The 15,836-nt window shown below is 37.1% G+C and overlaps 1 protein-coding gene across 1 annotated transcript; it reads right to left on the bottom strand.

Annotated features, from left to right (window-relative positions):
* Nucleotides 1-613: 613 nt before the first annotated feature.
* On the bottom strand, nucleotides 614-15,727 carry sypl2a (synaptophysin-like 2a). The gene is made up of 6 exons (XM_008410323.2): nucleotides 15,517-15,727; nucleotides 15,253-15,327; nucleotides 7,933-8,054; nucleotides 5,330-5,525; nucleotides 4,229-4,399; nucleotides 614-1,966 (listed from the first exon to the last, which is right to left on the bottom strand). Exons 1-6 carry the CDS (start codon nucleotides 15,529-15,531, stop codon nucleotides 1,841-1,843), a joined length of 705 nt encoding a protein of 234 aa, XP_008408545.1. The 5' UTR covers nucleotides 15,532-15,727; the 3' UTR covers nucleotides 614-1,840.
* Between the last annotated feature and the right edge of the window lie 109 nt (nucleotides 15,728-15,836).

Raw genomic sequence — 15,836 nt, 5'->3', positions numbered from 1 at the left:
GCAACTCAAAATATCAATCATATTAGACAAAATCAAAAATAAAACATTTCGCCATATCAATTTCCTTCAATGTAAAACTTCTGAAACTTTAACAAAAACTGCTGGTGTGTGTCTGTGTTTGGTGAATTTTGGTTAAAACAAACTTGTTCTTCATTCAGTGAAGTTATTCACGGTAGGTAGAGGAAGAGTAGCGACACTTCACAATCAAGTAAAGGTAAAAAGTACAGCGCAGTAAATATACTTCCAAAAGTACTTCTTTTTTTCCAAACAAGTCAATCAAGTGAATGTATTATTAACTGGTTCTGAGCAGAAACTGCAGTTTACAGATAACCTGCTAGATGAAAAAACAAAGATCCAGATAAAAATGCTATTTTGAACCAAACGCCTTATTGCTTGAAAGGTGTTGCTACATCCCAGTAATACTTTCTAGTTATCCAGTTACTGTTTTAACCGAGTGTCGGATGCTTCAGTGCCTGTAACAGTAACTTTGCTCTTGACTCAGGCCCTGTGGTGCCTATTTTGTATACTTGCACACTGTTCACATGTCCAGCACTGATCTACCAAATCAGACCAGTTCATGTAGAAAAAAAAGAAAGAAAGAAAGGAGACAGTCCAGTTGTGCAGCTCTCGTATTTATCGTGTCAATACAGAAAAACAAGCGCTTCCTTCTGCACAAATGAGGCAAAAAAAAACATTACGTTTCATTGTCAATAATCCAATAGACGAACATACATCATTATGTCTGAGTAAATCTTTAAAACTGATACTGAGGGTTTAAATCAATCATTTTTGGTATGACATACTGCCCTTGGTAGTGTTTAAAACATGCCAACCAATATTCCCTCTGCACAGGTACATTCATTCCTGGTACAATGCAAGAATTTATTCTGTCAAGAATCAGAAACCAAAACATCATCGATGGTTGTCCCTGTCTGGTTACAAACATTTTACAGTTCATAGCCTCAGCACTTAGAGACTGACCTTTGCCTGTCAAACATGTTTGGAATTTTAAATCTGACAATTAGACTAAATATACCTAGTCGAGGATTTAAACTGGACTAAAAAAAAAGAAAAAAAGGGGGAGAAGGAAATAAAAGTAGTCAGAGAAGCTGCCTACAGAACTTTTTTTCTTCAGAGAAAATAGAAAGGAAACTTTAAAAAAAAATGCAGCAAACCAATTAGTGTTGACAAAAATTCACATGAACTGTATATAAATAATATCACAGTAAGGCACATTTTGGTTCAAATGAAGATGACTCCTAGTGTTACTGATCAGGTTCAGCATTACATTACAGGAAATAAACCCAATTTGTCCTGATGCTTCACCTCCACTGTGAGCTGATGGAAACCAGTCCAGACTCCCTGGATCTGGAGTTCAACAAAAAACAAACAATAATAACACAAAATTGTTTCAAAGACACTTTAGAAAGATTTGCTTTCTAGGCTGAAATAAAAAAAAGAACTCTGGAGTAAAACATATAGCTGATGTTCTAAAAAACAAAAAAAAAAACAAACACACACAAAAACAAAAACTTTTTAGTGTGTCTCAGTAGGTTAGAGCATTGGTTGTCTGGTTTTGTCAACTTCACTGAAATCCATAAAGTTGCATATTTCAACCAAATCGAACCAACTGGAAGTTCCAGGTTATACAGTGTGAAAGCATTTAAAGTTTGGGTCTGCACTTAGTGTTTTTAAAGACTTGACATCAAGAGCTGTTTGGAGAGAAATAAAACCTTAAGCTACGTGGTGGGGCTGAACAGAAAATAAATGGCAGTTGGCCTTCCTTTGTTTCCATTTCAGCGTAAGAGCCGGCTGGAGCTTAAGGCTGCTGAGGAGGGGGTTACGGCCCGGGGGCGCCGCCTTCCTCCATCGTGGCTGCTTGGCTGGGGTCTTTGTGGAAAGGGGTCTCCTTGTAAATAAACCAGCAGTTTCCTGCCCACAGGATCAAGTTGAGAAAGCCAAAAATCTAGAAAACATAACAAATGAGTTTAATAATTAGTTTTTCATTTCAAACAAATTTGCTTGATTTGTGTTTTTTTTTATATTAAGTATTCATAACCAACACAAATTATTTGGTATTACACAGAGAAAATACAACAATTTCTTCAAATTGATAAACTTGTTCTTATCTTGTAATATTTATATTTATACTAGGTTTATGATGTAAACAGGTGGATATGAAGTTGCTATAATTGTCTTCTTTTTTAATTGGCAAGTGTGCATTAGTGCTACCTACTGGTGAGGAGTGTGGGTCAGAATGGCAGTATTGCTCAAATATGCTTAAAAATGATTTAAAAATTACGTGAATTATCTCAGTTTCAACAAAGAAAAGGAGAATTATTTACATTTATACACTTTACTTCAGTTTTAATAAAGTACCTCATATCAAGCACAGATGTTATTGTGTTACTGTTTTATCTTCAGATATTTTACTGCTCAAAATGCGAATCTATATATATATATACACATACATACACACACACACACACACACGCACACACACACACACACACACACTGCTCAAGTAATGCACATCACCATGGCTGTTCATATGGGTTGGAAAAAAATAATAAAAAAGCAACTATTAACTGGTAATCCAATTAATTATTTGTGTACTACTTATTACTAAATCAATATGGAAGTATTTAATGTTGGGGTGTCTAGACTGAGTACCAGTACTTCAGTTTAAGTACTCGCCAATACAAAGTGAACAAGTTGGTACTCATAATTCACACGATAACTTTTGAAAACAAATTTATTTTATTTAGAACAGGATTTCTCTTCTTTTTAAGTCTACTATTACTTCAACTGTTTTAACAAATCATAAATGGAGCACTGTAGATTTCTTTACCAAATTACTTGTTAAAAGATGCATTTCTCTATAGAATTTAGATCTGTAGTCCGACCCAAAATTCGGGCCAAAACCATTTGCCTGGGCTTCTGTGGGGCATTGAATAAGCCTGCAGTACATACACAGAGGAAGCCAAAAGAAGACGGACAATCAAGTTGTTAATGTACTTATAATAATTTAAATAGAGTACGTAGCTGACCTTACTGAGTAAGGAAATAAATTGAAGTGCAAATGTCCATCAGACTAACAAGCACAATGTGCTGCACAATAAATACACATGCAGAATAAAAACTAAATGCAGTTATTGTTATCATTTTAAAAACTGATGAATAAAAGTAGATGACAGGATATTCTTTTGACAGCAATGGTCAAAATGAAGGACAACAAAAAAGTCAAGCGCAACTTCTACTCCAAACTACCGATAGTTTTGCCCCCTCCCGCGATCCAACTTTTCCCTTCTTCTGTTTTATTTTCTTATTTTGAAGAATCAGCAAATAGCTTATTGGTGCATCACCATGACAATCTGGTATGAAGTGTGGTTTAGACTTTGCGTGGCACCTTAGTGAAGAACAGTGGTATCAGTTTGGAGTATCGACAAGTACTTTGCTGGTATTGGTATCAGGATACCATTTATTTAAAGCAATACTGAATTGAATTGTGACCCAAAGAATTGAAATCAAATTTAACAGTGAGGTTCTTAACTATGCCCAGCCCTCCTGTACATCTCTCCCCATACAATCTAAACCACTGTCTCTAATTTTAATCTGTATCCCCAGAGAATCTCACTATAGAACCTCTAAATATATCCTCGATATCTTACTGGAGCTTCCAGGATATACAAGGGGGGACACTGAAGCCATTTTTAAAATCTTCACAACATTAATAAGTTTATGATGCTAGAGAAACTGGTCACAGAAACTGGCAGCACAGTGTAACTACTAGAGTTTACATGAATGCCACTACCGCAGTTCTGTATTCAGCTTGGCAGCAGAGATCTATACGAATTACAAAGCAGTTTTTACACCAAGGAATCGTTAACCTCTAAATGTTTCATAGAGGTTATGCTCCCAACTGAACATGTTTTGAGTTACGTCTTCCCAGCAGGGTTGTGTTCTGGGGTAGAATGGTTCTCACAATGACCTCAGTGAAATGACCAGCAAACCTAAAGAAGGTCAAGTTGATTGAAAGGAGTGCTTGGGATACTAGCAACTAGATGACTCGGTTCAATCTTAGGTTTAAAGTTCTAACATAAATTCTCCTGCGTCTGTTGTACTGCAGTAACAAATACCTGAATGCCTACCTGAACTTCTACTTGCTAACAAATCTGAATAATAGAAGTTAAAGGAACCTGCACTACCCAACTTCATCAAAACTTACCACTGAAGCATTCAGGCGACCCATGGATGGAAACTCTACTGCTTCACATATTTGACATTTCTTTGCTACGTGTTCGGGGTTGGTGGCCCACTTGACATCAGTCAGGCCTTTGGCCCACGCTGAGGAGGACACGAGCCACAGGAAGGCAAAGAGCGCAGTCACCACCAGGTCCTGGCAGAAAGAAAAAGTTAAACTCAGCATATTTTGCATACACATAAGCATATACAAAGCAGTGTGGAATCAGGGTAGGTAAATGAGACACTGTCAACTCATTTGCAAAAAAGTAATTTCAACTTCTATTCAGAACAAAGAAAATAATTTGTTTAGACAGCATGGGCATTGATATAGCTTGTTTATCTGAATATGTGCTGAAAATCAACTTTTTGTGCAGGCAGCCTGCACAAAATCAGCCTGTTGTGCTGCCCTTATTCTAACTTGGATTTTTAACTCCTCATAATCATAGTACCTCTCAGTAAGGCCTGGATCAGTAGCTTTTTCCAACAACAAAGTGATATTTGCCACCCACTCCTCCCTCTCAAATAGATTTCGGATATAACTCAAATTATTTTAAGAGGCATTAAACTGAAAACGGCTGTGATTCGTATAAATCACAAAAATCCTGATCAGTCAGGTGGGATGGGCGCTAGGGCAGTCCACCAGCTGTCTACTGTGATTCTGTGTTACAAAATGTTAAAAGTTACAAAAATTCAGAGATGCATACTATTATTTGTAAGTAATAGCATGCGGGCAGGTTTCAGGGAAGGTGTAGTTGGTGCACACACCCAGTTAACTGCGTCAACTAGTATAAACCTAGTTAAATCCACCTTTCCAATCACTGTTACTGTTATATAAAACCATTTTAAAATAAACAAATGATGCTTACTGGCGGGCCACCAGGCAAGTAAAGCCTGGTGGCCCGCCAGGCTTATAATACACTGGAGGGAATCCTGCGTCACATGCATTAAGAGCAACAATAAACGGCTTAGTAAAAATGTCTGCATCAGAGAATGTTGATATGGACAGAAAGTAAAATTCAGCAATCGGGATTGGATACAACACTGCGAGCGGCTCATGACGGCTGAGACCAGGATGTGTCCTTACAATGATGGGGCCGCGGCTGGTCTGACGGTAGACACTCTGGTAGCCCAAGTAGAGGATCAGAGTAGCGGTGCAGTAGAGGAACCCAAACACACCAATGCAGACATAGAACTCCGCAGAGGAGGAGAAGTCACCCTGGAGGTGCATGGTGCTGCGACTGTCGTTACAATAAGTAATTTCAAATGGATGCGCTCCCAATCTGATGGTAAAAAAGAAAGAGACAGACTTCCTTAACCTGCTGCTGTGACTGAAGTTGTTTTAATGATGGATTTTATGTCCTTACCTCCGTTAGTGGACTTCCAATGGAGAGCAACAAGAGAGAAGCAATTATGTGAACTTTGAAAGAATTTCATAAAAACTCCGCCAGACCATTTATACAGCCAAGAACAACAAGTTTGCTTGTATTTAAAGCAGTGAATGCATTCAGGCAGCCTGCACAAGATCAGAGTATTCAAAAACTGTACTCAAGTACAAATAGTTCTACTTCAATACAGTTTTACTCAAGTAAAAGTTTAAAAGTAGCCATCCAAGAGATTACTCAAGTGAGAGTAAAATAAGTATTGGTATAAAGGCTACTCAAATTCTGAGTAACTGATCAAAACATAAATTATTTAAAATTTAAAAATTACATCATAAGATTAGGGATGCTCCGATCAGGTTTTTTTTGCTTCTGATTCCCATCACCCATGAGGGCCGATCACAGCCGATCAGAGTTCATGTTCCTCCTGAGGAGGTTGGTCCTCAGCAGTAGCAATGTATGTTTTGGGTCCCTGCCGTGACGGAAAACAAAGTGATAGCCCAGACCCATAACATGCTGACTGCTTTAGGTTGTCTTTCAGAATCTTCTCATGCCCTTTTTTTCAGGATTCCTTCCACCACAATAAGATTCCCAGTTCCAGACTCACTCAAGTCTCCATGTTTTACTGATGGGATATTGTAATTTGGGTTCTACTCCTCTCTATTCTTTCTGCAATCAGAAGCAATGTCTACGGGCAAAGAGCTCTTGTTTCGACTCATCTGAGCAGAGGACAAGCTTCCACCATATTCTCTACAGGCTGTCCTTAGCATACTTGACTCTGACTTGAAGATGTCTCTTCCACAGAAGTGGTGGTTTAACTTGATGAGTCAAGCTTTAAGGATCACAAAGTTAAAGCACATAAGAGTGGCTTGTGGTCCTCAGCAGTATGATTCATTTTGACCCTGGCTGTTTTGGCCTTTTGTGGAATCATTTTATTTCTCTGGGCAAAATGAAATAATGAAAGCAGCCTAAGTAAACCTACGCCGTGTTAAGAATGACTTGATGTTTGCTCTTTGGAGATGCTTCAAAAGAGAAATTTACATTGTCATTTTCTTATAAACTGTAGGTTATCTTTAATTTTACAAGTTGTTAGTGCTAGAAAATTTAGAAATGTTTGTGACTAGGTCCTGATCTCATCTTTAATTGTAATTAAATGCTCTTTCCTAGCAGACCCTGGATGGGTGCAGAAACAACTCTTTTAGAACCTTTTCATTGTGATATATTCCTCCAGACAAATAAAAAGAAGCACCATTTTCTTTACTAGCACCAAATGTGAATAATCTGGCCTGGTCATATTGTTACTGCCACAAAGAAAAGAAATGCTTGTTTTACAAACCCCTGGCAACTTGTTTCAGTGTAATTAGATAGTTAGCATTTTGTGTCATTTTCCAAAATGAAACATAATCTGTGTGACACTGAAACTAATGAAGGTCTATTCCGTTTAATTTTTAAGAGTTACAGCTCCAAAAATGTGGATATTGTGAAAATAAAAACTAAAAGTGATACTTCACTTTTTGAAATATTACTTTAAAAAGTGAAGTGATACTCATATATAATATATATTCATTACACAACGTGTAATATTTTAAGTCTTTTGTTATTTAGAAATTTGATATGCATGGCTTAATGGAACACAATTTTTCACTCAACTTTCTATGATAATGCTTGAATTCAGCACTGTGTGAAGAACCAGCTTCTCCATCAACGACCTCTTGTGATTTCCCCTCCTTGTGTAGGTCGGGCCGTCTTAGGGACATCTGTCCAGTCAGTCCTGACCCAGACTGAGACCATTTAGAGGCTCAGGAATCCTTTCAGGTATTCCTGACCCTGATTGGGATGAGGCACCATGAGTTCCCAATCCACGAGTTTCACCATCAGTTTCCAATCCTTAACTTTTTCTTGATATTCCAATTTTCTGAGACACTCAATTTTGGGTTATCTATGAGCCACCATCATCAAAATGACAAGAAATAAAGGCCTGAAATATTTAACTCCACGTGTAATGAATCAATGTGATGTATGATTTTCAGTCTATGATGTGAAAACATTGAACTGTTTTACAATATAAATGTTTTACTCAAAAAAGAAAAAAAAAGGATGCTATTATGCCAATTCCCCAAACAGCAGTTGAAACATAGCAGGAGACAGATTTACATTATACCTGCTTACTTTGATCAGAAAATTAGACAACTTTAGATCCAGCAAGAATGTGAATTTTTAGTTTTGCTCATGTCAATGCTAGTGTGATCATCTGGAAAATGCTGTAGCATAGGTGATTATTATAGGAAACACTAGTTCTCTCCAATACCTGAACGGGTAGCCGAACACAGCTGTGACATCATGTGAACTTGATGGTGGTTCACAGGGGACTTTTATGTTGGTTTTTCCAGAGTAACCTCCGGTGGTGGCAAATGCAAAGATAGCAAAGACCTAGAAAAGCAGAAAAATAAAAACAAAACTGAAATATTCTGTTTAAAAAGAAATCAAACTTAATGTGACACAAAGAACAATGTGTAACTGTTGCTGAACACAACGGCCATTAAGAGTTTTCATATCAGACGGATCTAATGATGCTTCTCTTATTTGACCAATAAGACACGTTTGTTTTTTTTTACCCAATCTTCTGTTTGAGCTTTCAGGGAGAATAATCACCCTGCTGCTGTCACATCCCTCTTCCACACATTTTATTTCATCAAGCCAACAGCAACACAAACCCAGACTGGACCAGCTTCACCATCTGGCATGACACTCAGTCTTATTTGAGTCAAAATGGGAGCTTTTATAATATTTTACAATAAATACAGATACAGTGTTTATCCGTATTTATCTGCATTTGACATTCATCTATGGCACCATGGAGCAGCCCTTTTCACGAGGGGAAAAATTTATCCTACATTAGCAGTCAATGCTCTCTACTTCTATTTAATATCAATCAATCCTATTTATTTAGACACAATTATGGTTCATAAAAAAAGCAAGAAACAGACAGAACATAGAACAGTTTTTAATCACAAGGCAACAATTCAAAGTCATCTTATTTTTTTATACTAAAAGAGACATTTATTGTCAGAAAGGTTGTAGGAGATTTTCCTCTACACTCACCCCAGCTAACCCTCAGGATGGAGGACTGAATCACAATCTTTAACTCAGACAGCCTTTGAGAAACAGCATTTTAAAATGTGTTCATTTTTCATACTGGATCAAACTGACAGTATGAAATTGGACTAAACTTGCATCCAATTTGTGGGAGGTGGTGGGACAACTCTGAAAAGTGGAAAAACAAAAGCCAGCAGAACAGGGTGGGGTTGTTCGGGGGGTGCAAGCTGATATTGCTGAGCATGCTGACACAGACGGACACAAGCAGGAAGAAAAGAAAGAATGGGGCTAAGCAAGAGCACTTCCTTTAACCTGTGACAAAAACTGATTCTGCAGGACAGCGTGAAGCTACTCTGAGCTTAAACAGCAGAGCTGTTACAGTGTAGCGTCTCCTTGTCAAGACAAAAACTAATTCAAAAGTAACTTCCCAATAAGACATAGCTTGTTAAATAAATCTCGACACAGATGAAAATGTACTAGCTCCATCAGCAGATTATTTCACTTATAACATGGGAAATTGTCTTGTTACAAGTAAATTTATCTGATAATGGAGATAGTATGTTTTAGTCAATATTAAGGAATTACTGACTTAAAACAAGCTTACTTGTAAATTAGTTTTGCCCACTAGAAACGGGACTTGCACTAGAAACATTTATAAGGGTTTGATTGTTGTAATGCCAAGAACTTAACCTTATTCTTCATAAACTGATATTGGAACGTGCACATTAATCTTGAGCCACAGTTTACGATCTGATACCATTCCTCCAGTGGAAACCTTCCAATAAGGATGTTATCCTGTTATCTACACTTTCTCCTAGAGAATAATACAGTTTGTTTAACTACACCTACCAAAGCCAACATCTGAAATTCCATGGAGATGTTCCAACTTCACTTGGACAACTTAGGCAAACAAAGTCTCAAATAAAATAATATAATAGATGGTGCCTAATATAAATAGTGCATAAATTTGTAAGATTTATATTTATCTACATAACATTTCCAGCTTTCATCTCAGCCGGTGTTTGGCCCACCTTGCAGCCTCTATTGGGAATATGCAGAGGGAAACCCCTCTGCAGAACCTCTGTGTCCACTTTCAGGCTTCCAACACATTCCAGACTGCATTTCCTGGTCAGGGAGTGGCAGCCAGTCACGAGGCTGTAAGGCAGGTTCTATAGTATTTCATACAACAACCTATATTTATAAAAAACACATCATGGGGATGTGGCAACAGAAAGCAAAAATAACCAGAGCACTGGATGCCTGACAGCATAACACTCCTGCTACGGGCTAATGTCCATGTTTAAAGGCTGTAGCACAGATAGTAACTATCTGGCAGTATGGACACATGATACAAAGAGGTCCAAAATGTGTTTTAAAACTGTACATGGAAACATTCTTAACCCTAAAGACTTTGTCAATGGAAGCTGACATGCAGCAATCCTAACCTGAGAAATGAAGGCAAGAAAGGTCAAAAATCTGCTTCAACATTTTACTTTGGAAACTCAAAGCAACTAAAATGAGCAAATATCATTAAAACGCTTTGAACCAATAGAAATCCTATCCATCCAGTGAAGAGCTCTTACAGGAACAACAAAAAACATTTAAATATACGACAATGAGCAAAATTTCTGTCAGCAACCTTGACACAAATATGAGCACATTTGTAACATTAGGTGTTAACCTAAAACCAAAATTAGCTTTATAGTTCCTGCTTTGACATACAGTATGGCACATGGTTATTCTCTACACTTCTGAAAGAACCTTTCTCAGTGACACCCGTGTGACAAAGGCACGTCGTCTTTTACAGAAACATTATATATACCAAGTCCCATGTACATTTCTTGGTTTAGCTGTGAATCTTTATTAATACGATTTCATGTATTTTTACAACGGTTCTTTCTTTCCTCGACAAGGTAAACTACCCGCTCCTCCATTTAGACTCGAATAAGTAGATCAACAAGTTAATATCATTCATTGTTGTTTACTTTTCTCTTTGCTGTATTACTGTAGGCTTATTAAAAATGTGCCACAGAAGCTCGATTCGTCCATCAAGCTTAGAATTTTGGCCCAACCCGGACAAATTTTGGGTGGGGTTGGGCTCAGGGCTAAACTCTAATTCATGTGAAAAATGCAGATTTATAACACTTGGAAAATATTAGCAAACAATTAGTGCACACGCCAACACTGCGATAGCGGTATAGGGCTGCAGAAACTGCAACCATTTTTTTCCCCCTTTTTTCAAATAGACATGAAAAAAGTATTTTACAGTGACATTTGTGTTTGTATGCTTAAGGTAAATACATAATAGTTTAATGAAGCAAACACAGTTCAGTTTTTTTTTCTTCTCGTCTTTTCTGCAAAAATCAACGAGATACACACTTTCGGTTTCTTGGCCTGGGAAGAATGTCTTATCTCGGCAACAACAAGACCCGAGTCACTCTTTCCTGAAAAAGGTTTTCCGTGAGAGCACTTTCACTGGCTGTTTGTGACCCTGCTCACTATGAAAATACAATAAAAGGAAAAAGAAGTGCCGTTAAAAAAAGAAATAAAGTTTGTATTTTTAACCAACATTGTCCAATTCAAGAAGTTTAATTTAGTTGTAAAACTTTTAGGCTATAACGGTTTTAATCTCCCTATCTAAAAATAATTATTTAACATTCAAGTGTTGATAGTAGGTTGATTTTCATTGCAGTGCATTGTAGTGCTCTTTTGACGTTTTCACTTTCCTAGTAGTACGATCACATTCCTAGATTTAGTTTTCTTTTGTTTAAGTAAACCGCGTGAAGTCACAGCAAAGGTCATTTCAGGCTACTTCATAAAAAGTGCCTACCGACATCAATGGACTACATTAATTCAATCAGCCATTCTGAAAAACCACAGAAAGAAAAGTGTTGCAGTGGAAGTCATTCCCTTTGTCTTGTCTGCATAAAAAAGTAGAAAGAGGAATAAAAAAAATAATCGTTCTCTTGCACAGAAAATTTTAATGACATACTTTTCTATCATTCTTTTATCCATATCCAACTGTGATAAACCGTCTTTATTCTTTGCTGTTCTTTGGCGTTGCCAGGCTTACGGTACTGTGTAGACGACGTCAGTGGAAAAACGTATAAAAGTTAATTACAACTGCTGCAATCAGAAAAGAGACTGCGCACATGTCATTTTCACTGGAGGAGTGCAGGAAATGGACCTTTGCTTTCCAAGAAAGCATGAAGATCAGACTGAACACTGATAAGGACCAGAAATTTAGAAAGGACTCGATCTTCGTTTTTTAATTTTTGGTTGGCTACACAGTATTTAGGGAAGTAAAGGTAAAGCAGACTGGATTTACATACATCTTCTAAAACTAACACTTATTTTTTTATATTACATAAAATAAAAATCACCCACACTGTTTTACATCTAATCCAACGCAGCAGTGTCAGTTGTAACATTTTACCAATTGAAACCTTCAGCATTAATATTCCAATGGCACAAGGCCACGTTAGTAAAAGAGTAAACGGTCTAAAACGATAAAAGGAGCAGAAAGGAAGAAAATCTCATTCTGTTCTTCCAGTTTTTTCTTGGCACATATTCTGGGCAGAGGTTGTTTTTTTCTTGAGTGGCATCTGAGAAACATGAGGTGGGTGCGCTGCAGTAGGAGGGACTTGTGTTTGACACTTTTGAACTTGGGTTCTCGTAAAGAATGAAACGTCCCAGTCAGAGAAACGTTGTCCTTGAAGCGTTCAGGAAAAGAGCAAACTTCTCTGTTCTAGCCAAGTACGGCATATCCTGACCTAAATTACGTGTCCATTCTGTTTTGCTTTCAGCTTCTTTGTGAGATTATTCAGTGGCAGGTGGTAAGTTAACCGTGTCAATCTTTGCATCTAGTTAAAGTTTAACTCATTTCGCTAAGGTTGACACAGGTACAGGTAAGCAGGCTGACTGGTGACTAACAATGTCTCCCCCGTGGTGTCAAGAACAATGCCTACCAGGTCATTACTTAGCTAAAAGATAAAAAAATAAAAGGTTAATAAATAATAATTTGCATGTATGACAACAAAAATAACATAGTTTAACCAATTATCAATGCTGTATCTGACAAGTTTGATCTGGGGGTAAGCCATCAATGACTGATCCAGTGAAACCCCTTCGATTCGCAGATTTTTCTGTGGAATGTAACTAAGAATTTGCAGAAATGTTTTTGTAGATCTTCTCTGAAATATTGCAAAGCAGTCAGACCAGGAGCACCATTCATTTTCCTTGGTACTGACTGGTTGTATCCCACAAAAACAGAGACTAGATATTCATTTTTGCTGTAGTGCTAAGGTGGTTTCCACTCGCCATATTAATGCATAGTTGGTGTTTGAACTAATAAAATGGGCAGTTTTAAGCATTTTTAAAGTTGTTCTCAAGTATTCGCGGGAAGCTGTGGTCACCATCCCCACACTTGGGTTCCATTGGTTACATTGATAACTTTTGTCTGTCCTCTTTGTCCAGGGTTTAGGGCAGCTGAAGTCAAACAAAACCCACCCATTTGTATTACTGAGTTAAACGATCAGAAAAACTGAAACGATCAGAAAAACTGAGTCTGATGAATTACATCTTGAAGGTGAAATTTCCATTCATATTTAACTTCTTATATGCTGGGAGAGCAAATGAAAGATTAACAAGTTCAGGAGACATGTTAATGTTTAGTGGTGAATTAAAGAGCAATTACTAAGAAACAACTGAAAACAGAGGCCCCTAACTGGGCAGACTGGGTTGAAGAAATGCTGAATATTAATATATTGAAAAAGATTACTTTTTCCTGTCAGATTAAAATCTGTCAAATTTAAGAAAGTCCGGAAAAGCCATGTAGACCTTGCATCACCACCAAATTGTGACTTTGTCAACTAAGTTTTATACTTTGAAGGCCTTTGTTAGTGCTACAAACTGTAAATAGTTAGCATGTACACTTGCATATCACAATCATCAATAAATCAATTAATAGCATGATAAATGAAAACAAACTCAATAATTTCAATTAGTATGATTTATTGTTTCTCTTTTTTCCTCTCTTTCTACCAAAAACTGGATGAAAAACGTCTTACATTTGGTGCTTTGGTCTCAACTAGTCCTTTTTTATCTGAAGATTTTTGATGACAAAGACTTCAAAAATTCATTTTATTTGATATTTTTTTTATTTTGGATAATTAAAATGTGTTCCGGTTTCAGAGATATATGTTCATTAGAATTTAAAATGTATTGATCCTTGAGAATGTGTTCTTGCCATTGTGCTCTATGCCATTATTACTATTATATTACTTGAAAATAGTACCAAACCAACAATATTATCATTTATCGCAATAACTTCTGGAACAATTTATCGTCCAGCAAAATTTGTTATCGTGATAACAAATTTTGTATGTTTATTGTTTTTCCTCAAATCTGCAAAAAGGATTCTGTCAGAAGAAAATGAAAACAAGAAGAAGCTGGAAAAGAAGACTCCATACTGGAACTGATTATGTTATTAAGGCCAATCTAAATGTTCAACTTCTGTATAAAAGTCCAGGCTTGTTGTTTTGTTTCTTTTTCTAGAGGAAATTTTACCGTTTAATTTGTGAATATACAAAACTAATAAAAAACTGATTATTAAATTAAGAATCTGACTAGACACAGAACCCAACTTAGCTTTGTTTCTCGTCGTACATTATTCAGATATAGAACATTATATAGTGTTTTTGTTCCATCTGAGTTTGAATAGTACTTTGAGGTATAAAGCAAATAAGTAGTTGAATGGATATGTTTTACTGCAATGTAAGTAGGAGTCTGATATTGTGTTAATTCATCTGAAAAGAAACAACCTGAATAAATGACCAACATAATGACTACTTATTGAAATACTGGCTGACTATAAACAATAGAATCCATTAACACAGCTAAAACAAAAAACATGCCCTGGTCACAATTCTGGTGATGCAGTTTGCTTTTTTATTTTATTCCTCTGATGTGCATAAAGATGAATACAATGCGAATGTCAAGGAAACTACTGAGTAAATGTAACCAGTTATTGCCCCACCTCTGTCTCATATACATGTTAATCAGCAACAGGACGCCGATAACCACACCTTCAACACACACAGTGCTATCGGTCGTAAAGTTAAAAAGTAGTGAAAATACAGCAGCCTGGTACATCTAAGCTCTTGTGTCTTAGCAGACGTAAAGTCTCTTAAGCATGCAACCCACATGCCCTCAAGCAATAAGATTGTCTGCAGAAGGCATTCGTTCATTATGACCGGTTTCACAAAACGCCATCTCTTGATTTCAAAAGATTTGTGTCAGTTGACAACACGCCTATGACCCTACTGTATCACCGTACTGTCTTAGCATAGCAACTGTAAATGGGCGAGACACGTGACCTCATTTAGGTTGACACATCTCATAAATTAGAAAATAAACTGCGCTAAATCTGAACTCTAAACATGTACTCAAACAAAGCTATGAGACGGGAGTATGTCTGTTTGCTCTAAAAGTATTCTTCAGGTCTCAATTCTTGTGTTGTGGCTTTACTCACCCATTCTAAGACACGAATAAATCCGAGAGGTTCTTTCAGTGGCCCCAGGTCCAGAGAGAACCCAGACGCCAAACCCTGCTCGACACAGAAAAGAACAAACTTAATTAGCTGCACAAAGAATAAAACAGTTTATTACGGCAGTTTATTACAGTTTATCATCAGCTACTGTTTGTGAAACTGCAACAACTAGCTCTATCTGCATAAAGTTAGCCAACTCCATGTTAGTGAAATGCTAACGATACTCCACTGCTACAACTTACCCACCTGAACAGAGGCCATAGGGACGGTTAGGAGTAAAATGTCGTCTAGTAAATTTTAATACTGTAACTTAAGCTATTTATCAAACTTAAAGTAACTTTCTGAGTATTCGAACTGACATACGATACAACAGCAAGCTACTGTCAAACCCTACTCAACCAGCCAACCGCTGTCAAACACACCACAATAAAATCTACACAAGTTCCGGTTTTTTTGGCTCCGCTCCTTTTCCTTTTACCGTTGCATGTCCCAGCAAGAAGTGACGGCGAGTGGCAAAAGAGGCGGGATATGCAGGGTGTTTTTGTTTAGATTTTTTCTTTGTTTTT

This window comes from Poecilia reticulata, linkage group LG5, assembly GCF_000633615.1.
Source record: "Poecilia reticulata strain Guanapo linkage group LG5, Guppy_female_1.0+MT, whole genome shotgun sequence".
Classification (NCBI taxonomy): Eukaryota; Metazoa; Chordata; class Actinopteri; order Cyprinodontiformes; family Poeciliidae; genus Poecilia; species Poecilia reticulata.
This window is presented reverse-complemented; position numbering and strand designations above follow the sequence as displayed.